Below are 23,230 nucleotides of genomic sequence, written 5' to 3' on the forward strand. Positions count from 1 at the left end.
GTACGCTGTGCTTTTTGTAAAAACATTGGTCACGTAAAAGACGATTGTAGAAAATTAGCTGCGGTAAAAGCAAAAGAAACCGATTCCGACAAAGCTAACTCGCCAAAAACGTCACAAAATTCAAATTTTACAAAATTTCAGTCTGCTAATGCACCGACGCAGAACTCTATTGCATGCTATCGATGTAAAACCCCAGGATACGTTGTAAGCAACTGTCCTAAGTGTTCTAAAAATGCTCAATCAACCTCCTTTTCTTCTTCTAACACATCTGAGTTTTTATTAGCGGAAATTGACAATGACAATCATGTCTTGAAGGTTCAACCTTCACACTCCAAACCTATAGTTCAGATTAATGTTGAAGGCCATCATGGTCATTGTTATTTAGATTCTGGAGCTCAATGTAGTATTGCAGGTTCGATGCTAAGAGACATTCTTTTAGAAGATAAAACGCCTTTCACCACGAGAGTAATGCAAATGACTCTTGCGGATGGTCGAACAAATTCAGTTAATGTTCTTTTATTTAACGTTTCCATTTTATTACAAAATAGATCACATGCTATCACATTGATTTCTGTACCTGAACACATTCAAAGTAGAACATTGCTAGGTGCCGACTTTCTAAAGAAAGCAAACATAATTTTAGACATACCACGCGACTCTTGGTCTTATGGTGATATATCAGAGTCTCGTTATCCTTTCTCGTGTGACCCCCTTCAAGGTAATACTTGTACACTTAACACTATTACTATGGCTCACTTAGAAATTAGAGATGATGAAGGAATTTCTCTTTCTCCTCCCGAAAAGAATACACTTAATATGTTCCTCAAAGAAAATGCGGATGTATTCGACCGAAGTCTTGAATCTACCCCATTTGCCGAACATACAATCACCCTCACAGATGATAATCCCATAGCTGTTCCACCATACAGAATGTCGGATATTAAAAAGGAACAACTACGTCATGAATTAGACCAGCTATTAGAAGATGGTACAATAGAGGAATGCGAGTCCCCATACGCGGCTCCTGTTGTTTTGGTGCCCAAAAAGAACGGCGGTGTTAGACTGACAGTAGATTATCGACGTTTAAACGCTGTGACCCGAGCTGATAAGTACCCTCTTCCCCGAATCGAAGATATTTTACATGCATCCAAAGAAACCAAATTTATGAGTACCCTTGATCTAAAATCTGGTTACCATCAAGTATCGGTGCGCCCTTCTGATCGTGACAAAACTGCTTTTGTCTGTCCTTTTGGCACTTTCCGATATACCAAAATGCCATTTGGTCTCTGTAATAGCCCCTCTACTTTCCAAAGGCTCATAGACAAGTTCCGTTCTGGCTTGCAGAACCTAAATATTTATGCTTATCTGGATGACATAATCATCCTTTCCTCTGCTTTTGAAGACCATCTAAAAGACTTACTTCAAGTATTCGATAGATTAAGGCTCTTCAAGTTATTTTTAAATCGTGAGAAATGCTCATTCGCATGTCAAGAAGTGCATTACTTAGGTCACATAATTTCATCTCAAGGTATTCGCCCAAATGACGATAAAGTTTCAGCCATACTACAGATGCCTCCTCCTACCAATGTGACCCAACTTCTTAGATTTCTCCAAACCTGCTCATGGTTTCGCGGCTTCATTGAGAACTTTTCCCATGTTGCCAAACCATTATCAAATCTGACTAAAAAGAAAACAAAATGGAATTGGGGACAAGAGCAAACCGAGGCTTTCGATCTCCTAAAATCCTTGCTCTGTTCCGCTCCCATTCTAAGACAGGCTGATAGTAGCCTTCCCTATGTCCTTCGAACTGATTCGAGCAGTTATGCTCTGGGGGCATGTTTACTACAGGGGGAGAGTGAAGACGAGAGACCTGTCGAGTATGCTTCTAGACTACTGACACCCGCCGAACAAAATTACAGCACCACCGAGCGTGAGGCTCTTGCAGTTGTTTGGGCTGTCAAACGATTTAGAGGTTATCTAGAAGGCGCTACATGCACAGTACAAAGTGACCATCAAGCATTAAAATGGTTAATGTCTTTGAAGTCACCTACAGGTAGGTTGGCCAGATGGGCCCTAGAGTTAATGCCATTTGATTTAAAGATCGAATACATTAAAGACAAGAAGAATGTCATTGCTGACACATTATCGAGACCATCTCGTGACGATTCACTAATGGCCTCAGAAATTAACTATGTCACTATAGATTTCCCGACACTTAGCATAGCTGAAGTACGAGCTGAACAATTAGAAGAACCCGATCTTGCCAAGATCATAAACAGTTTAGAAAATCCCTCAGAAGCAAGTGTAGATTTTAAGAAATGGACTGAAAGAGGTTTTCTAATGGTAAACGGAATTTTATATAGATATGCTCCTGAAATTGATGAGGACGAACCTCAGTTAGTTGTAGCCAAATCTCGGATACCACACATCTTGCATGAATACCATGACTCGGAAACGGCAGGACATTATGTTATTGAGAAAACCTACCATCGAATAGCCCGACGCTATTTTTGGGTTGGTATGAGACGAACCATCACCGATCATACACGCAATTGTATTGAATATCAAAGGTACAAAGTCTCAAATCTTAAGCCCGCAGGTTGTCTTCAAACCCCTGCATACTCTCAAAGATTTGAAGTCCTCTCCATTGATTTGTTTGGGCCTTTGCCCCCCACTCCTCAGGGTTATACCTGGATTTTTGTCATAGAAGACACAGCCACTCGTTGGGTAGAGCTGTTTCCCTTAGAGTCTGCCACTGCTCTTGCCTGCGCAAAGCATTTAATTGATGAAGTAATTTTACGCTATGGAGTTCCCCGTCGAGTTGTTAGCGATAACGGAACCCAATTCGTAAGTGCGGTTATGCAACAGGTAGCACATTGCCTGGGTTTTCAACAAAACCTTATCCCTGTGTATCACCCGGAATCCAACCCGGTCGAAAGGAAAAACAGAGACATTAAGACTCAGTTAGCTATTCTCACGAAGTCTGATCATACGTCGTGGGCGGACAAATTACCTAGTGTGCGTTTCGCGATGAACACCGTGATGTGCGATTCGACTAGTTTTACCCCCGCATATCTTACGTTCGGAAGAGAACTGCGAACTCAAGACGATGTTAACAGAGACTTTCGAGCAATAATAACAAACGAAAATTTCGTAACTCAAATCACGCCTTACTTACAAACTATAAGTGACGTTTTAAGTGCCGCGCGCGCAAGACATGAACTATGCCAGGATAGGCGAAATATCTATAAAGACTCTCATCGCCGTTGTGCAACTTTCGTTGTCGGAGATAAAGTGCTAATAGACAGTCACACCCTTAGTGATTCGGCCAAGTCGGTTACTTCAAAGTTTGCGCCCCGACGCGACGGGCCTTATGTGATTACGAAGGTTATCTCTCCTACTACTTACCAAGTTTCACCTGCTGACAACTTAGAGACTTTTGTTGGAAAATATCACGTGTCAGCCCTGACTCCTTACCGTTCGGAGGTCAGTTACCCCACACCACAACCAGTGCATGCGATCCGTAAGAGAGGTCGTCCACCGAAGATGGCTCCTGTAGATCTTACTCCCGCTCCTGTGGAAATCACCGTCGATGAGTGTCCCGAAGAGGAACTTCCATCTGTTAGCTTAGCTGCTGACCTACCAGACCTACCGTCTCCAGATGCTGCTAGCAGACGTCAACGAATACGAACCAAGAAGTTGTGTTCTTGTTGTTCAGATTCCATCACCACTCTTGCCCCACACGCGAGACGCCAGTGCGGTGCAAAGGGGGAGGATGTAACACCCACCTAATATCACCATATTGGGCTGCATAGCTCTGACTACCAGAGGCCAGCCTGAGAGAAGAGTGACCGTTGACGTTAGACAGTTGAAATATGAATATATGATTCTTAACCTACTTTTGTACACGTTGTAACGCTTTTTACGATTTTCTCGAATAAAATAGTTTAAATGTTGTTTGATTTTCACAGTTTTGGTAAATTCGAACCCAGGGAACAAATATTCCCCTTACATATATAAATTGTATAGAAGTATTAAATTTAAAATAAATATAAAACCTATTTTACGATGGGGAAAAAGATTAATTTCGCGACCATCATAGCGACCGTCATCTTTCCGGCGAATTGTAGGTACATACATATTTTTTATGTGTATGTATATATAAATTGTGTAGAAGTATTAAAATTTAAAATAAATGTGAAACCTATTTTTGGATGGTGAAAAAGGATTTATTTCGCGACCGTCATAGCGACCGTCATCTCTTAGACGAAATAAATTTTGTACTTTTCTATATTGTGTATCTATACATAAATTGTATAGAAGTATTTATATTTAAAATAAATGTAAAACCTATTTTTCGATAGAAAAAAAGGATTTATTTCGCGACCGTCATCTCTTCGGCGAAATAAATATTTTGTACGTATATGTATTGAAGTTAAAACTTCTTTAGGGACGTTGTGCACTTTTTGGATGGGAAAAAGTATTAAATTGGCGACCGTCATCGCCTCGAAGAAATAAATTTTTGAAGTGAAAACTTCTTAAGGGTCGTTGTGCACTTTTTGGATGGGGAAAAAGTATTAAATTAGCGACCGTCATCGTTTCGACGAAATAATTTTTTGAAGTGAAAATTTCTTTAGGGACGTTGTGCACTTTTTAGATAGGGAAAAAGTATTGAATTAGCGAACGTCATCGCGACCGTCATCGCTTCGGCAAAATAAATTTTTAAAGTAAAAACTTCTTTTGGGGACGTTATGCACTTTTTAGATCGGGAAGAAGTATTGAATTAGCGACCTTCATCGCTTCGGCGAAATAAATTTTTGAAGTGAAAACTTCTTTAGGGACGTTGTGCACTTTTTGGATGGGAAAATATTAAATTTGAATGGGGAGAAAGTAATAAATAAGCGACCGTCATCGCTTCGACGAAATAAACATTTGAAGTGGAAACTTCTTTAGAGACGTTGTGCTCTTTTTGGATGGAAAAAAGTATTAAATTATCGACCGTCATCGCTTCGATGAAATAAATTTGTAAAGTGAAAACTTCTTGAGGGACGTTGTGCACTTTTTGGATGGGGGAAAAGTATTGAATTAGAGACCGTCATCGCTTCGACGAAATAAATATTTGAAGTGAAACTTCTTTAGGGACGTTGTGCACTTTTTCGCTGGAAAAAAGTATTAAATTAGCGATCGTCGTCGTTTCGATGAAATCAATTTTTGAAGTGGAAACTTCTTGAGGGACGTTGTGCACTTTTTGGATGGGGAAAAATATTAAATTAGCGACCTTTATCGCTTCGACAAAATAAATGTTTGAAGTCAAAAATTTCTTTAGGGACGTTGTGCACTTTTTGGATGGGGATAAATTACTAAATTAGGGACCGTCATCGCTTCGACGAAATAAATATTTGAAGTGAAACTTCTTTAGGGACGTTGTGCACATTTTGGATGGGCGAAAAGTATTGAATTAGGGACTGTCATCCATCGCTTCGACGAAATAAATATTTGAAGTGAAACTTTTTTAGGGACGTTGTGCACTTTTTCGATGGAAAAAAGTATTAAATTAGCGACCGTCATCGCTTCGATGAAATCATTTTTAGAAGTGGAAAGTTCTTGAGGGACGTTGTGCACTTTTTGGATGGGGAAAATATTATATTAGCGAACCTTCATCGCTTCGACGAAATAAATTTTTGAAATGAAAACTTCTTGAGGGACGTTGTGCACTTTTTGGATAAGGAAAAATTATTAAATTAGCGACCGTCATCGCTTCGACGAAATAAATTTTTTAAGTAAAAACTTTTTTAGGGACGTTGTGCACTTTTTGTATGGACGAAAAGTATAGAATTAGGGCCGTAATCGCTTCGACGAAATAAATATTTAAAGTGAAACTTATTTAGGGACGTTGTGCACTATTTCGATGTAAAAAAGTAATAAATTAGCAACTATTATCGCTTCGACGAAATAAATATTTAAAGTGAAAACTTCTTGAGGGACGTTGTGCACTTTTTGGATGGGGAAAATTATTAAATTAGCGACCGTTATCGCTTCGACGAAATAAATTTTTGAATTGAAAATTTCTTTATGGTCATCACTTCGCTGAAATCAGTTTTGTACATATACAAATTATGGTATGTAGGGCATACGCATCGCGCATATCGTATATGATATAGGTACAGCACTTCTTTTAGGATGGGGTAAAAGCATTGAGCTCGTAATGTATATACTATAAGAAGTTTTCACTTCTGTCGGCACTCCCACGAGTGCCTTCATTTTTTTTTCGAATTACGGATAGATGGCGCTACAATTGGAAAGAACGACTGTTGGAAATCTTCTTCTTCTTTTTATATAGACATTACTCTGTCTGTTTTTCAATGTGCCTCTAGTAAGTTGTCATTCCATCTTTTTCGTGGCCTTCCCACTGATCGTCTTCCTATTGGGGAACCGTCTCTCGCCATCCTTACTACTCTATTTGTTGTCATTCGACTTATGTGATCGTTCCATTCTACTCTTCTGCTTTTCACCCAGTTATTAATGTTGTCTAACCATCATACAAGAAACAGTGAGAGAAATAAAAGAACAACATCTGAAGAAAGATACAGAGAAACGGAAATCATGGATGACCGATGAAATACTCGAGCTTATGGATCAGAGAAAAAAGAACAAAGAAAATCTCAAAGAATATAAAAGAATACATACCATCGTCAGAAGAAAGATAAGAGAAGCAAAAGAGAAACAAAAAACAGAACAATGTCAAGAAATAGAGGAGTATCAGAGTCGATATGACAATTTCAATGTCCATCGAAAGGTGAAGGAAATAGCTGGGAAGTTCCGAAAACGCAGCAGCGGAAAAATAACAGATGATGAAGGCAATCTTGCCATAACCAAAGAAGATAAAAAGAAAGTATGGGAAGAATACTTGAGGAAACTTTTCCACGACCTTAGAGCAGGAAAAGAACCCACCATTGAAGATAATTCAGGTCCCGAAATCCTACCAGAAGAAGCAACCACAGCCATCAGACAAATGAAGGATGGAAAGGCACCGGGACTTGATGAAATACCTGCAGAACTGCTAAAGCTATTAGATGGAGCACAAATAAAAATAATAACTGAAATATTTAATGACATATATAAGGCAGGAAAAATACCAGCAGAGTGGCTCAAATCTGAGTTTGTACTGTTGCCCAAAAAACCAGGAGCAAAAGTTTGTGAAGACTATAGGACCATAAGCCTAATGAGCCATCTTCTCAAGCTGTTTTTAAAAGTCATCCATAATAGAATTTACCGAAAATGCGAAGAACAAATTGCGCCCAATCAGTTTGGATTTGTGAACGCCGTTGGTACGAGGGAGGCTTTATTTAGTGTGCAGGTGTTGTTTCAGAAATGTAGAGATGTCTGTTGTGATGTTTTTGCATGCCTGATTGACTACAAAAAGGCTTTTGATAGAGTCCGACATGAACAAATGATGGAAGTGCTGAAGAGGACAGGGATTGACGGAAGAGACCTGAAAATAATAGCTAACCTGTATTGGAATCAATCAGCAGTGCTCCGAATAGATGGAGAATATACAGATCAGATCAAAATCTTAAGGGGAGTGAGACAGGGATGCTTAATTTCACCGCTGATATTCAATCTGTACTCAGAGCACATTTTTGAAGAGGCTCTAAAAGATATTGATGAAGGCATCTCAATAAATGGAGTCAAGCTCAGTAACCTGCGATATGCAGATGATACAATAGTGTTTTCCAATACCATAGAAGGGCTGCAAAACTTAATGAATAAAATAACTGAAACCAGTAGAACATATGGACTAGATATAAACACCAGCAAAACCAAGCTAATGATCATCAGCAAGCAAAACATAACTGGAGTAAATCTGTATGTGAACCAAATGAGAATTGAACGTGTCTCACAATACAACTATTTGGGCACTATAATCAATGAGTCGTGGGACAATACTCAAGAGATTAAATGTCGCATCGGAAAGGCAAAAAGTGCATTCTTGACTATGAGCTCTGTGTTCAAGAGCCATGACATCACTCTAAAAACAAAGATAAGGCTCCTTAAATGTTACGTGTACTCAGTGCTTTTATACGGAGTAGAAACGTGGACCTTGAAGGCGGAAACTCTATCGAAACTTCAAGCTTTTGAGCTATGGCTGTACAGAAGGATCCTGAAAATACCATGGACAGACAAAGTCACCAATGAAGAAGTACTACGGAGGATGAACACAACCGCAGATTTAGTCAACATCGTGAAGGGCCGTAAGCTGCAGTACTTAGGGCATATAATGAGAAATCAAGGCAGATACCAGCTACTCCAGTGCATTTTACAAGGTAAAATTGAAGGAAAAAGGACCCCAGGACGAAGAAGAATATCCTGGCTTGCTAACCTGAGAGCATGGTATAGAAAGACCTCAACTCAACTATTCCGTATAGCAACTAACAAAGTCATCATAGCCAGAATGATCGCCAACGTTCGGAACGGACAGGCACCCTAAGAAGAAGAATTAATGTTGTCCACCTTGCATCTCCGTCGCATAACTGCACTTCTAGCTCTATCCCACAGCGTCTTACCATCGATTTTTAGCATTGTTTTCATCTCTGCCGTTTCTAGCATTCTTTTTGTCCTTTCTGTATCAGGTCGTGTTTCTGCCGCGTATGTCATTATTGGTCTGATGACTGTTTTGTAAATTCTGCCTTTCACTTCTTTTCCGATGTTTTTATTTTTCCATATTGTTTCATTCAGGCAACCGGCGGCTCTGTTTGCTTTATTCACCTGATCTTCCACTTCTGTTTCGAGCTTTCCGTAGCTGCATAGTGTGATGCCTAGATATTTAAACTCCATGACTTGTTCTATTATTTGACCCTCCAGCTCTAATTTACACCTTATTAGATCTGCTGTTATAACCATGCATTTAGTCTTGGAAATGAACATGTTAAATTTTCTAGCGGTTATATTAAATTCGTGCAGCATACGTTGTAAATCATCTTCACTTTGAGAGATTAGTATTGCGTCGTCTGCATAGCACATTATTTTAAGTTGTTTTTCTCCCATTTGGTATCCTTTTTTTGTTCTTACTTTTTTTATTATTTCGTCCATGATCAGGTTGAACAACCTATGACTCAGGGAATCTCCCTGTCTTATCCCATTGCCAGCTTCAATTGGGTCAGTTAGTTCTTCATCTACTTTTACTTTTATTGTGTTGTTCTGGTAGATATTTTTGATCGTTTTAATTATTCCTAGAGGTACCTCTCTTGCGTACAATAAATGGATAACGTCCTTTAATTTGACCCTGTCAAATGACTTCTTAAGATCCACGAAACACAAGTATGCCGGTTTGTTGTTGTATTCTCACGATTTTTCTTGAATCTGCCTCATTATAAATATAGCGTCGGTGCATGATCTTCCCGACCTAAAACCTTGTTGTTCTTCTGCTAATGTTATAATTTTATTCAGTTTAGTTATCACTTTGGTCGTTAATTTTAGTGTTGTGTTTAATAAATTAATTCCTCTGTAATTCTCCGGGTCCGATTTTTCCCTTTTTTTGAAGAGAGGTATTATGATGCTTGATCTCCACTCTTGTGGTATTCTGTTTTGTTCTATTATTTTTTGGATTAGTTTTAATAATTGTGTGGTCAGATCTTGTCCTCCGTACTTTAGGAGTTCATTCGATATTCTGTCCTCTCCTGGTGATTTTCTATTTTTTAATTTCCTTAGTGCTTCCGTTACCTCTGCTTCTTCAATATTTATTTCTTCGTTTGTTGTCACTTCAGGTGTTGGTGGTTCGTTATCGTTATCTTTAGCAAAGAGAGATCGAAAATAGTCTGCCCAAGTTTCCTTCAGAATGTGTTTCGTTTTTATTAGTTCGTTCATCTCTTTTCTTTGTCCTCTGATCATTCTCCATATTCCCTTTTGTGTTCCGTAGAAGTCGTGTTCCATTTGTTTTGAGAAACTCTCCCAGTGTTCTCTTTTTATTTGTCTGACTAAAGTGTTTGTTTCGTTTCTAATTCTTTTATAGTGGTTATATGTCTGTGGTGTTTGTTGTGTTCTGTATTGTAAAAAGGCTTTCTTCTTTTCTTCACATTTTATCTTCACTTTCTCTCGAAACCATGGGGTTTTCTTTTTTGATATATTGGTATTCGTTACTTTCCTCTGTCCAAGTGATTCTGTTGCTGCGTTAATTATGTTACTTTTGAGTTTTTCCCAGCTTTCCTCGATGTTATCGTTTTCTAGTATTTTAGTATCAGCAATCTTCTCTGATATTCTTTTTCTGTATAAGTACTCCGTGGATTCTGTACTTAGTCCTTCGACTTTGATTTTTGTTTGTGTTGGTGCCACTCTCTTAGGTGTGAAGCATTTCGTGGTGATTCTAATTTTACATAATACTAGGCTGTGGTCACTACCTACATCTGCTGAGTTGAGGCATCTTACATCGATTATTTTTGATGGATGTATATCTCTGTTAGTTACAACATAATCTATCATATATCTTTGTCCACGGGTATTATTGAATGTATATTTGTGTTGGTCTTTGAGGTCAAAAAAGGTGTTGTTTATTCGAAGTTCGTTATTCGTACAGAAGTTTATCATCAGTTCTCCATTTTCATTTTTGGCATTCTCATTATCTTCTTCTTGACTGGCTTTACAAATCGGGGTGAGTCTTCGCCGCATCCACTATGGCCCTCCATCGTCTGCGATCTTGCGCTTCGATTTGCCATTGTTGTACCCCAATCCTAAATAGATCGGTTTCAACATCATCCTTCCATCTTTTTCTGGGACGGCCTACTGATCTTCTACCGTCTGGTCTCTCGAAGAACACTGTCTTTAGCACTCTGTCTTCCTCTGATCTTACTACATGACCTGCCCATCTTATCCGATTAGCTTTTATATGTCTGACGATCGTCAGACGATGTCGACATCGTCAGACATTCTCATTATGTTTTTGTTCAATTCCGGGTATTACTTGGTTGCCTATTCGAGCGTTAAAATCCCTCAGTTTTATCAACTTTTGGAAATGGAAAATTAAATTAAAAAATGGAAATTCCCCGCTAAAATGGAAAACATCTTTTTTTGGTTTTAGGACCTAATATTCACAACCCAATAGGTCCCCATAACGCTTTAGTAACTGCAAATTTAGCATCTTTGCCTCCCCTACTATAAATACATATACCTGAATACCAAATTTATTATATTTATGTTAATTTTTGTAGTAAATTTTTACTGGTTAATTGGTTTAACATTTTTTTATTACTCCAATTTATTTAATCTGTTCCGTTAGGAACAATCAGTTAAAGTTATGACTTTCTTAGGCTATGACATGTAGGTAAGAATTCCAATGAAAACTTTCCTTTCTAAATTATCAACAAATGTATAGATTGTACTACTAGTAAAATAAAGTAGGTGTAGGTACTTAAAACAGTTCTAATTTATTTAAAATTTATTTGGTAAGTCAGTTAGTTTAGAACGCTTCAGTCTGCGAACTTCACCCTCCGTGAATAGTTTGATGCTGGAAACGTTCAGGCTTCTCTCTATTATTGCGTTGGGGACGTACTACCATGGAGCGTTTACTATGGTTCTTAATGCCTTATTTTGAAAACGTTGTATGATTTCCAAGTTAGAGTTGCTGACTGAGCCCCATAGCTGTATGCCATAGGTCCAGATGGGTTTAAGTATGGCTTTGTATACCACTAATTTATTTTCAATTGACAGTCTTGAATGTCTGCCCAGAATTCAGTACATTTGTTGAACTTTGAGTCCAAGTTGTTTTCTTTTGGTTAATATGTGTGTTCTCCATGTTAGTCTTTTATCTAGATGTATGGCCAGGTATTTGGTTGTATCTACTTGTACTAATTGTTTGTTGTTTATGTATACTGGTGGACAGCTCTCTCTTCGCATGATAAATGTCATGTGGGTCGATTTTTTCTATTTTATTTAAGTGAGCTTATAAGTTATGCAAAGCCCTTTGGGGGTCTGTGTGAGATGCGATAATACCTGTGTCATCTGCGAATGTTGCGACTGTCGTCAATCTAGTTGTAGGTAGGTCAGCAGTAAATAACAGGTATAGTAAGGGGCCAAGTACACTACCTTGTGGGCCACCTAGTGGTGATTTTATTTTAATAGTTCTGAGCGAGCATCTCTTTAGAGTTTTACTAACGAAAAGCGATCTGTCAGATACGATTTTATAATTAAATAATATTGATACGGAAGATTTTTCTTCAGCTTATGGAGGAGTCCTGTATGCCACACTTTGTCGAATGCTTGGCTGATATCTAGAAAAGCTGCACTACAGTACCTCTTGCTTTCTAGATTCTAGATCATTGCTGATTTGTTTGATTATACGATGTGTTTGTTCTATTGTTCCATGTTTGCTACGAAAACCAAATTGGTGTTTTGGAATTAATCTTGTTTCTTCTATTATTGGTTCTAATCGACGTAGAAACATATTTTCAAATAGCTTAGATAATTTAGGTAAGAGACTAATGGGTCTATATGAGTTCAGTTCTTTGGGGTCTTTTCCTGGTTTTTGTAACTTTATGATCTCTGCTACTTTCCACTGATTGGAAAAGTGTAGATACGTAAGTATTGCATTAAGTGTTATTGCCATGATTGTTTTCTTAGTTACGTTTTGCAAGATTTTTCCAGTGATGAGGTCATATCTAGGAGCCTTTTTTGGATTGATTTCATTCATGATTACCATTCGGATTTCTTTAGGCTTACATTTTTTGATTGGGAGATCCAATTGAAAAGCTATATCAAGAAAATTTAAGATTTCATTATTATCTTCGTCGTTTTGGTCGATGTTGTAAGGTTTAAAGACGTTGCTTAGGTGTTAAGCAAAGGCCTTTGTCTTTTCATTATTACTTCTGGCCCATGTTCCCGCAGTCTCTAAGCGGAGGTATTTGTTGTATTGGTCTTTTCATTTTTCGTGTAGCACGCCGTAGAGAATAATCTGTTGCTTCCATAGGTGTTAGTTTTTCGATGTTGTTCTGAAGCTATTTCCTTGTGGCATTTTTATAATGAAGTATTTTCAATGGTAAAATTGTGGCTTATTTTCCACTGAAAATACTTCATTAGTTTTTCCGAGGTACTCTTGTACGTTCTGATTCCTTATGGTGTGTAGTAGTCTTTTTAATTCAGATGCTGCTCTGTTATAATTCCTTTTATTGATTTCAGTACTATGGTTTTGCCACTTTTTACGAAGTCTTCGTTTCTCTATGATTTTTTTTTACAATACATAATTGGATTATCACGTTTGGATTTATTATCGGCAACATTGGAAGTTGAGTGCCAGGCTGCTGTTTGAATTCCTTTTGTTAGATTTGCGACGGCTTCATCAATGTTCTGTGGTGTCTTGAGTGGAACGTTTATTTCAATGTTCTCATCAAGATTTTGTCGGAATAGTTCCCAGTTGGTCTTTAGGTTGCATAATTGTGGCTTTTGGTATTTTCTTATTACTTTTGCATGTAACGTCAATATTATATGAGAATGATCTGATGACAGATCATAGCTGCTTTCAATTTTAGGGTAGTTTGGGTTAATACCTTTTATGATAAAGAAGTCGATAGCGTCCGGTATTTTCGCAGGATCGGACGGCCAGTAGGTGGGCTCTCCTGTTGCTTTGATGCTTAAATTGTTACCTGTGATTGTGGTCACTAATTCTCTGCCCTTAGTGTTTATAAGTCGAGATCCCGAATGTGTATTCTTATATATTTCTTCTTATATATTCTATAAATTTGTTTCTGAGTGTTCTTATGTAGTTAGTATATTGTTCTTTTTTGTTGTTGTGTTTAGGTGGGCAATATGCTGCTGATATGAGTACCTGTGCTACTTTCTATTGCTACACTGGTTGCTTGTAGGTATTCTTTTTGATAACTTTCTAATTCATAATGCTTTATACTGCTACGAATTATAACTGCTATTCTACTAAATTAATCTAGAGAGTCAAGGAATTTTTCTGAATAAAGAGAAACCCGGCAACCCCGAGATGTTTTTTGTACTTTTCTATAATTTTGTTTTTGTGGACATGTCAGGTTTCTCAAACGACTGATTCAATATTTGTAGTACAGTAGAACCCCGCAAATCCGAACTAATTGGGGGGACAGCCTGTTCGGATTCCGAAAAGTTCGGATTATCCGAAAGTTAGCCTTAACTATTAGTTCAAAGCTTTCATTGTGATTTTGAGTAGCCAAACGTTCTCGCAAGAGTGTGGACAATATTTTTGGACTCAAGTTGACTACGAGAGAACCAAAGTAAGTTTGTGTTTAACCTTTATAAACACTTTATAAACCTATATATTAAAGTATAATATTTATTTTTGAGAAATTTTAAATGTCAAAGTCCTAGTAATCCTACATTGTCCAAATTTCTGGCTTTACTCTGTATAATAAACATGTTTTCAAGTTTTTGTCTTGAATTTTTAAATTTTTTTCACTTTCCGTTGGTTCGGATTTGCCGAAAGTTCGGATTCGCGGGGTTCGGATTTACGGGGTTCTACTGTATTTTTTTACTAGTTAATTAATTTAACATTTGACACTAACACTTTTTCCAATTATTGTATTTAATCGTTTCAGTAATATAATTTCTCTATATGGACACCCCTCACCCCTTGATCAAGTCTTCTATTGCTGAATAGTGGCATTTAACTTTCCCATTTTTCTTCTTCTTCAGGTGCCATCTCCGCTACGGAGGTTGGCAATCATCACAGCTATTTTAATTTTTAAGGCAGTAGCTCTAAATAGTTGTTTTGAACTGCATCCAAACCATTCTCTCAGGTTCTTCAGCCATGAAATTCGTCTTCTTCCGATGCTTCTTCTACCATATATCTTTCCTTGCATTATGAGTCAAAGGATGCCATACTTCTCGCCCCGCATTACATGTCCGAGATACTGTAGCTTTCTTTCTTTAATTGTAAGTTCAACTTCCTTCTCTTTACCTATTCTTCTCAATACTTCATTTCCCTTTTTATCGATATTTAACTTGAGCAGTTTCAGTGGCGAAGCGTGACTTTTTCTAAAGTGTTACCAAAACTAGATGTAAAAAAATCTTATTGAAAAATAGTTATTTATGAAACAGTTCGTGAAGTATGCTTTTTGCGAACGCACGCGATATTTAGAGCACGAGCGACAACGGAGCGAGTGCTATACATCGCGTAAGTTCGCAAAAAGTACTTCACGCACAGTTTCAACAAATAAAAAAACTGTAACTCTTCGTCACTGGAATTCATTTCTATTCTACAATTTTTAGAACTTTCACATTTAAAAATCCTAACTACTTTCAAACCACAAAACTGTCAAAAATTTTGTTGTAAGTGTAAGTCATTGCTCATATTGTCATCACCATGACAAGGTGAAAGTTAAGGATACTTGATTATATGAAAGTGTGCCAAAAAACCCATTGAAAGTGTGCGAAAAAGTAAATCCCATTTAAAATAGATTGTTACTTCACGCACACTTTAAACCCTTCACGCACTGCTATCTATAATGACAGTTTTCACAAACTAAAAACTTATACATAATAATATTATGTATAATTCATATTATGAAATAAAGTAGATAAAAATTATTTTGAACCTCCCAAATATAAGTTTTTGTTTTCAATCCTGTGGGATAACATTAAACAAATCACTATTCCCAAATTATATGCATGTAATTATGTATACATGTATTATATGCATGTAATAGGTATAACAATAAATAATAAACAAACTAAACAGATTATTCTACAATAAAATTAACATCAAAAATAAACAAGTAGGAAACAGAACATATTTTGAAAACTAGTGTTTACATTTTAAATCTTCTATTTTCAATAATTTCATTTTTTTCTTCAAAATTATATATAAAAAAATATATAACGATAATGACTTTTCAAGTAGTTGATCGACTACGCAGCAACATTCTTCCATGTTCAAATGCACGAATAGCTACTAAACTAACGTTACCATATTGTAAAATGGTTACAATACTGATATACACAGCGTGCCCGCAGCCTCTGGAGCCGTCATTCCTTCAAAATTTTCAGTCCCGAGCGATATCGAGAATCATCTTTCGTTACCAGAACTAGAAGTGGTAAAACGGAGTATAATAACGTGAAACGGATTCAAATGTATTCACATGGTAATCTCAGCGATATTTTCGTGCGTCTAGTTGGCTATTTACTGAATTAGGTAGGTACTACGTATTAACAAATATTTCTGTTGGTAAAAAATATAAATCGAATTATTTCATAGTAGTCATAAAATATTTATTTGCAAGATTTTTAACTGTTACCAATGGTAACAGTGGTTACATGGACGCTTCGCCAGTGAGCAGTTTTCAGAAGAGCCATCAGAGAAGTTACCCACTTGTCGTAGCCAAATGTACACTTTGATGTCAGCTCTTTCTATAATTGCGAAGAATTGGCTAAACTTTGGTCTGTTCGTTCATATAGAGGAACCGTCAACTTGGATTAGACTGTTATGGTCGAAACTAGAAGAAACGCAGGTTCAGTAATCTGGATGTTTTTTCTGTAAATCGTGTCTTTAACAAACCGTAAAGACTTCTACAAACTATCTCAAATGCTTTATTTAGTCAGTTATTATAGCAAACTAATTAAAGCAAATTTCATACTTGGCAAATAGTTTCTCCAGTGTGCACTCTCAAATGTCTTTTCAAATGTTCTACTCGATTAAACTGCTGAAAACAAATTTCACACTTGTGAGGTTTTTCTCCTGTGTACTCTCAAATGTCTTTTCAAATTTTCTACTCGACTAAACTGCTGAAAACAAATTTCACACTTGTGAGGTTTTTCTAAAGTGTGCACTCTCAAATGTCTTTTCAAAGTACTTGTTTCACTAAACTGCTGAAAACAAATTTCACACTTGTGAGGTTTTTCTCCAGTGTGCACTCCCAAATGTCTTTTCAAATGCTGTACTTGACTAAATTGCTTAAAACAAATTTCACACTTGTGAGGTTTTTCTCCAGTGTGTACTCTCAAATGTGTTTTTAAATGATGTGCTTGACTAAACTGCTGAAAACAGATTTCACACTTGTGAGGTTTTTCTCCAGTGTGCACTCTCAAATGTCTTTTCAAAGTACTTGTTTCACTAAACTGCTGAAAACAAATTTCACACTTGTAAGGTTTTTCTCCAGTGTGTACTCTCAAATGTCCTTTCAAACGCCATACTCGACTAAACTGCTGAAAACAAATTTCACACTTGTGAGGTTTTTCTCCAGTGTGTACTCTCAAGTGTGTTTTTAAATGATGTGCTTGACTAAACTGCTGAAAGCAGATTTCACACTTGTGAGGTTTTTCTCCAGTGTGCACTCTCAAATGTCTTTTCAAAGTACTTGTTTCGCTAAACTGCTGAAAACAAATTTCACACTTGTAAGGTTTTTCTCCAGTGTGCACTCTCAAATGTCCTTTCAAATGGCCTACTCGACTAAACTGCTGAAAACAAATTTCACACTTGTAAGGTTTTTCTCCAGTGTGCACTCTCAAATGTCCTTTCAAATGCCCTACTCGACTAAACTGCTGAAAACAAATGTCACACTTGTGAGGTTTTTCTCCAGTGTGTACTCTCAAATGTCCTTTCAAATGTCCTGCTTGATTAAACTGCTTAAAACAGATTTCACACTTATGAGGTTTTTCTCCCATGTGTACTCTCAAATGTTTTTTTAAAGTACCTGCTTGACTAAACTGCTTGAAACAGATTTCACACTTGTGAGGTTTTTCTCCAGTGTGCACTCTCAAATGTATTTTCAAAGTACTTGTTTCACTAAACTGCTGAAAACAAATTTCACACTTGTAAGGTTTTTCTCCAGTGTGTACTCTCAAATGTCCTTTCAAATGTCCTGCTTGACTAAACTGCTTAAAACAGATTTCACACTTGTGAGGTTTTTCTCCCGTGTGCACTCTCAAATGTTTTTTTAAAGTACCTGCTTGACTAAACTGCTTAAAACAAATTTCACACTTGTGAGGTTTTTTTCCAGTATGCACTTTCAAATGTTTTCTAAAATTATCTGTTTCAGAAAACTGTTTGAAACAAATTTTACATTTGTAAGGTTGCTGTCTAGTCTGAACTTTTATATTTTTATTTACAGTTTTTCCTTTGGCGTGTCGACTCGTATAGTGTCGTTTACGGGATGAATGTTCACAAACTGTTTCCATACCTTCTATTTTATTCTCCTCCTGAGTAAAACCTAAAATGCAAACCAACTATAAACATTTACTACAAGAGAAACATAAATACAGACACAAAATATTAAACAAAGTTAATGTAAGGCAGCAAGTAATAACAATACAATCAATATGTTTTAGGCACCGCTGTTTTAGATGCATAAGAAGCCGCTTTCTTTTAAACAATTACCAGAGAACGGCAGTTCTCGCCAGTGGCCTACAATACCCCTACGTGCGACACTATATATACACGAAATTTTCGATTTTCTAAATCAGACTGAATTGAAAATTGGGCCAAATCCCATCTTAAAGTTTAGGAAAAGACTCGCCCATCCATATGTCAATTCTCCATTTTTGTCCAAGGGTGTGAATTTTACGGCCCTTCTCATTTAGGGTCTGTTTTTCGTTCTCGTTCCCAAAACTCATTTCAAAAATTTAAGTCAGACCTTTGGAGCTTCTGATAGCATAATCATTACCTTTCCAACGTATGTCAAATTTTGAAAATCAGTTATACCATTCAAAAGTTACTGAGCTCAGAAGTATGACTCAACTTTTATTTAAAAAGGGGAACTTGTTTGTGGATATGTATGTATGTATGTGTGTGGAAAAGTTACACCCATCTGAATTTTTTTTCTGTTTCAAGAGGCGGTCAGGGCCGATTCAGAACCGGTGTAGTTTGTGACTTTTGACTACCCATAAGCCAGCTATAGGGCTAGGTAGATATAAAATGGCATACTTTTTGGGCGTATATATCTTAGGTTCAAGGAGAGACTGAAAAACCGCAAATACACCAAATCAATAGCGTTGAGTTAAGATTTCAAATGGTGCTTAAGCGGTCAAGATCATACCTACACACAAAATTTTGGTTTTTCGACAATTACCTAGTCAAAATTTCAACCTACGAATTGCGCCAATAACTGAGCGTTTGCAGGATAACTCTAGACGCGTCTAACGGTGTATACCTCATATCTGGGAAAATTCGAATTTTTAAGTTGTAGGCTTCATAAATATGATCAAATCTATTTCTTATGGGAAAACGGGTTTTCAAGCTCAATTATTCCTGTAATATCTTCAGTTATCATACTTGCTCTTTGATGCATCAGATACTACTTGTCAATACATTTCAAACTCATCGGGCAATCCGAGTTCATTTGCCGGCCCTAATTATTAGGATGGCTGGGATATGAACTCGGATTGTCTTATCACAAGTCTGGTGTCGTAACTACTAGATCATTTGGGAAAGAATGCGACAAAGGCGACCATTCATAACGCTTAACGTGTAATCGAGAAACATTACATTCAATTTCATACATTTAATTTATAAAAAACTTTGAATAACTCCGGATACAAAAATAAAAAACCGCTAAACGCCGTAAAAATGAGTGGTGCATACAATATTCCAGCTACAAAAGAGCTGATATGAATATTACGTGGCGCGAAAATGTATTTTCATTTTGATGGAAAATAAAATTCTAGTTTTATTTTGTTTTTTTCCATAATATTTGCTAAATTTGAAGTAAAACGCGCCACAAAAGAGCCTCAAAATGCAAACTGTGTCAAAGTTACTCTTTTGTGGCTCGTTTTACTTCAAATTTAGCAAATATTATGGAAAAAATCAAAATAAAACTAGAATTTTATTTTCCATCAAAATGAAAATACATTTTCGCGCCACGTAATATTCATATCAGCTCTTTTGTAGCTGGAATAATGTATGCACCACTCATTTTTACGACGTTTAGCAGTTTTTTGTTCTTGTCCTTTGATATACAAGAAGTCAATCTTAGCTATTAAATAACACTGTGTCTAGGTACACGCTAATTTGTACGCAAATAAAAAAGTTAGGTACACCCGAGCTAAACGTCATCAAGTCAGAGACGTCATTATTTCAGACGTGAAAAACTCAGGATACAAGAATAAAAGACCGCTAAACGCCGTAAAAATGAGTGGCGCATACAATATTCCAGCTACAAAAGAGCTGATATGAATATTACGTGACGCGAAAATGTATTTTCATTTTGATGGAAAATAAAATTCTAGTTTTATTTTGAAAGATCCTCATATCGTCAAATATCGCTCACCAGTAATATATGCAAAGCAATGGAGAGAATATTAAGTAAAAAACTGAAATGGTACTTGGAAAACAGAAACCTTTTTACTCCAATACAAAGCGGATACCGTTCAGACAGATCGACAACTGATAACATTGTCGCACTAGAATCCGAAATTCATAAAGCATTTACAAAAAAACAAAAAGTAATCGCAATATTTTTTGACATTAAAAAAGCTTTCGACACGACAATAAAACCTCAAAATGATGAAAAACTGGAAAATAGATGGTAAGTTTCTCGCTTTTACCAAAAATTTTCTTCAAAACAGGTTCATACTAGTATAAACCAATGGATTCATATCAACATCGAAATCACTCCATAATGGAATTCCTCAAGGATCGGCCTTAAGCCCAATATTATTCTTAATCGCAATTAATAATATAACAAACTACATAGAGCTTCCTGTAAAAGCTAATCTTTATGCTGATGATCTAGTAATATATTATGTTAAAAGTAAAAATATAGATTTAGCTACGCAAATTCTACAAAGAACATTAAACAGCTCGGAAAAGTGGTCTTTAGAGACTGGTTTAACATTTTCAACTGAGAAAACTAAAGTAATAATCTTTGACAAAAGAAGAGAAGAATACAATTTAAACCTGTGTCTAAATGGATATTCTCTGAAGCAAGTTCGTGAAATCACATTTTTAGGTATAGTATTTGACTCAACTCACATGGACTTCACATATCAACAATTTAATTCAATCCTGTCAACAACGAATAAATTTACTAAGAGTGTTATCCAATCATAAATGGGGTTCAGACCCCCAACCCCCAAGCAAACTCGACTACGGATACATGTGTTATGAAACAGCAAATAAAAATCAACTAAAAAACTGAATATTATTCAAACCACATCTCTACGACTAATCTTTGGAGCCTTTAGAACTACTCCAATAAGAAGCTTTCAAGTTCTAACAGGAGAAATACCAATATACCTCAGAAGACAATACCTGTCACTATGCTACACTTCAAAAATTCTAAGCGCAAAGGAAAACACATTTCTCGCAAGTTTAGTATCGGAAGAACCACCAGAACAATACACAAATTACACCACCAAGGCAATACCATTTTACGAACGCATTAAACGATTACCGTATAGCAGCGTTTCCCAAACTTATTTTTCCGTGGCCCGGTTATTTTTGTGTTTATCCTTCGTGACCCACTATTTATTTACATACTACATACTCACTACATACCCGAGGTGCGAGGTGCGTGGTGCAAGGTGCGAAGTGCGAGGGGCGATGTGCGAGGTGCGTGATGCAATGTGCGTGGTGCGATGTGCGTGATGCTTGGTGCTTGATGCGTGGTGCAATATATGAGGTGCAAGGTGCGAAGTGCGAGGGGCGATGTGCGAGGTGCGTGATGCAATGTGCGAGGTGCGTGGTGCTTGGAGCGGGGTTTGTGGTGCTTGGTGCGTGGTGCTTGGTCGTGGTGCATAATGCTTGGTGCGTGTTACTTGGTGCGTGGTGCATGGGCACCTTCTCTTGTACTTTAACTACAGTTAATTGCTTCCTTGTAATGTTATATTTAGATTGTTCGAGTAATAAAAAATACCACAAAGATAGGCTACCTTGATTAACCAATTGACATAATGAAAACTGTCTTTAAATTGAAATATTGCATCCATAGCCGTTGGTGGATGTTGTTCTAAGAATAGTGAAATTTCTTCCATTAATTCAATAAGTCTTTTTAAAAAATTCTCTCTTGATAGCCAACGAACTTCGCAGTGTAAAAGATGTTCATGTTCACTTGAAGATCTGAAGCGACGAGGCGAGGCGACCCGGCATTTTGCTTTCATGGCCCGGTACTGGGTCGCGACCCACCGTTTGGGAAACTCTGCCGTATAGCATCAATCACAACACCTTAGCATCGATAAAAAAATATCAGACACCCCCCTGGACAGCTTCTTTACGAACAGTAGACCTCTGAAATTTACTCAAATACTCTTCTTACAAACTTTTCTTTACCGATGCCTCCAAAAGTTGCAATGGAATAGCTGCTGCTACTGTATCAGAAAACGTAATTTCCGCCACTAGATTATCTGATGGCTGCAGTATTTATACCGCAGAACCTCAAGGAATACTTGACGCACTAAATCATTGTAAAAATACAAATGAAAATCAAATACTAATATTATCAGATTCACTAAGTTCTTTACAGGCCATTAAACATGTTTATCCTACCCACATTAATCTATTTCTAATTAAAGACGCGTTGCATCAGCTCCAATTTTCCGAGAAAACCATCTCATTTATGTGGGTCCCATCCCATGTAAGAATAACTGGTAATGAGTTAGCAGACAAAACAGCGTTCGAAGAGATAAACAATGTGAACATTCCGACTACAGCAGGCATACCAATCACCTTTATTCAAGACTCATGTAAACAAATCCTGGCAAGAAATGTGGGATCAAACAAACACAAATCTGAAAACCATTAAACAATACCCTATTTCTATTTTATACGTCTCCTCATTAAATTCTTGTTTTACTTCCATTTTATTATTGAACTTGATTTCAATAAGGCACCTCCTTACCTATGAATGTCGTATAATCCGTGTATATTAATATTATACACAGATTATACAACATCTGACAGACGCTCGAAACAAATGACAATCGATGAAAAGCCCTACAAACAGAGCGTCATAAAGTTAGCGAAATGGTTTTTTCAAAGACATTATTTTTACTTCTACTACAGCTAAAATAATTGCACCTTATTTGCGGATTTGGGACTTTCCGTTTTCGAGATATAAGCAAATAAAAAGTTGAGATTTCGGCGCAGCGCTAAAAATAAATTTCGATTTTCAGGGTATAATATGCCGTAAAATCACTAAATAACCATATCACCTAATTGCACCTCGTTTGCGGATTATGAATAAACTGGTTTTAATTAAAAACAATGACAATTGAAAATTTTATAAAGAAAAAACCATATTAATGTTGGTTGCCTATATGCGGGTATGCACCCTCG

The 23,230-nt window shown here is 36.9% G+C and overlaps 1 protein-coding gene across 2 annotated transcripts in view; it reads right to left on the reverse strand.

The window, feature by feature from the left end:
* Positions 1–15,649: 15,649 nt before the first annotated feature.
* LOC126887534 (gastrula zinc finger protein XlCGF57.1-like) overlaps positions 15,650–23,230 on the reverse strand; it is a 155,896-nt gene continuing 148,315 nt past the window's right edge. Inside the window, exon 3 of one of the 2 annotated variants that reach the window (XM_050655188.1) lies at positions 15,650–18,170. In XM_050655188.1, the coding sequence (XP_050511145.1) occupies positions 16,678–18,170 (1,493 nt within the window). In that variant the 3' untranslated portion in view covers positions 15,650–16,677. The remainder of the gene's footprint in view (positions 18,171–23,230) is intronic. The other variant, XM_050655187.1, reaches the window with a different exon arrangement.

Source organism: Diabrotica virgifera, chromosome 6 (genome assembly GCF_917563875.1).
Source record: "Diabrotica virgifera virgifera chromosome 6, PGI_DIABVI_V3a".
NCBI lineage: Eukaryota > Metazoa > Arthropoda > Insecta > Coleoptera > Chrysomelidae > Diabrotica > Diabrotica virgifera.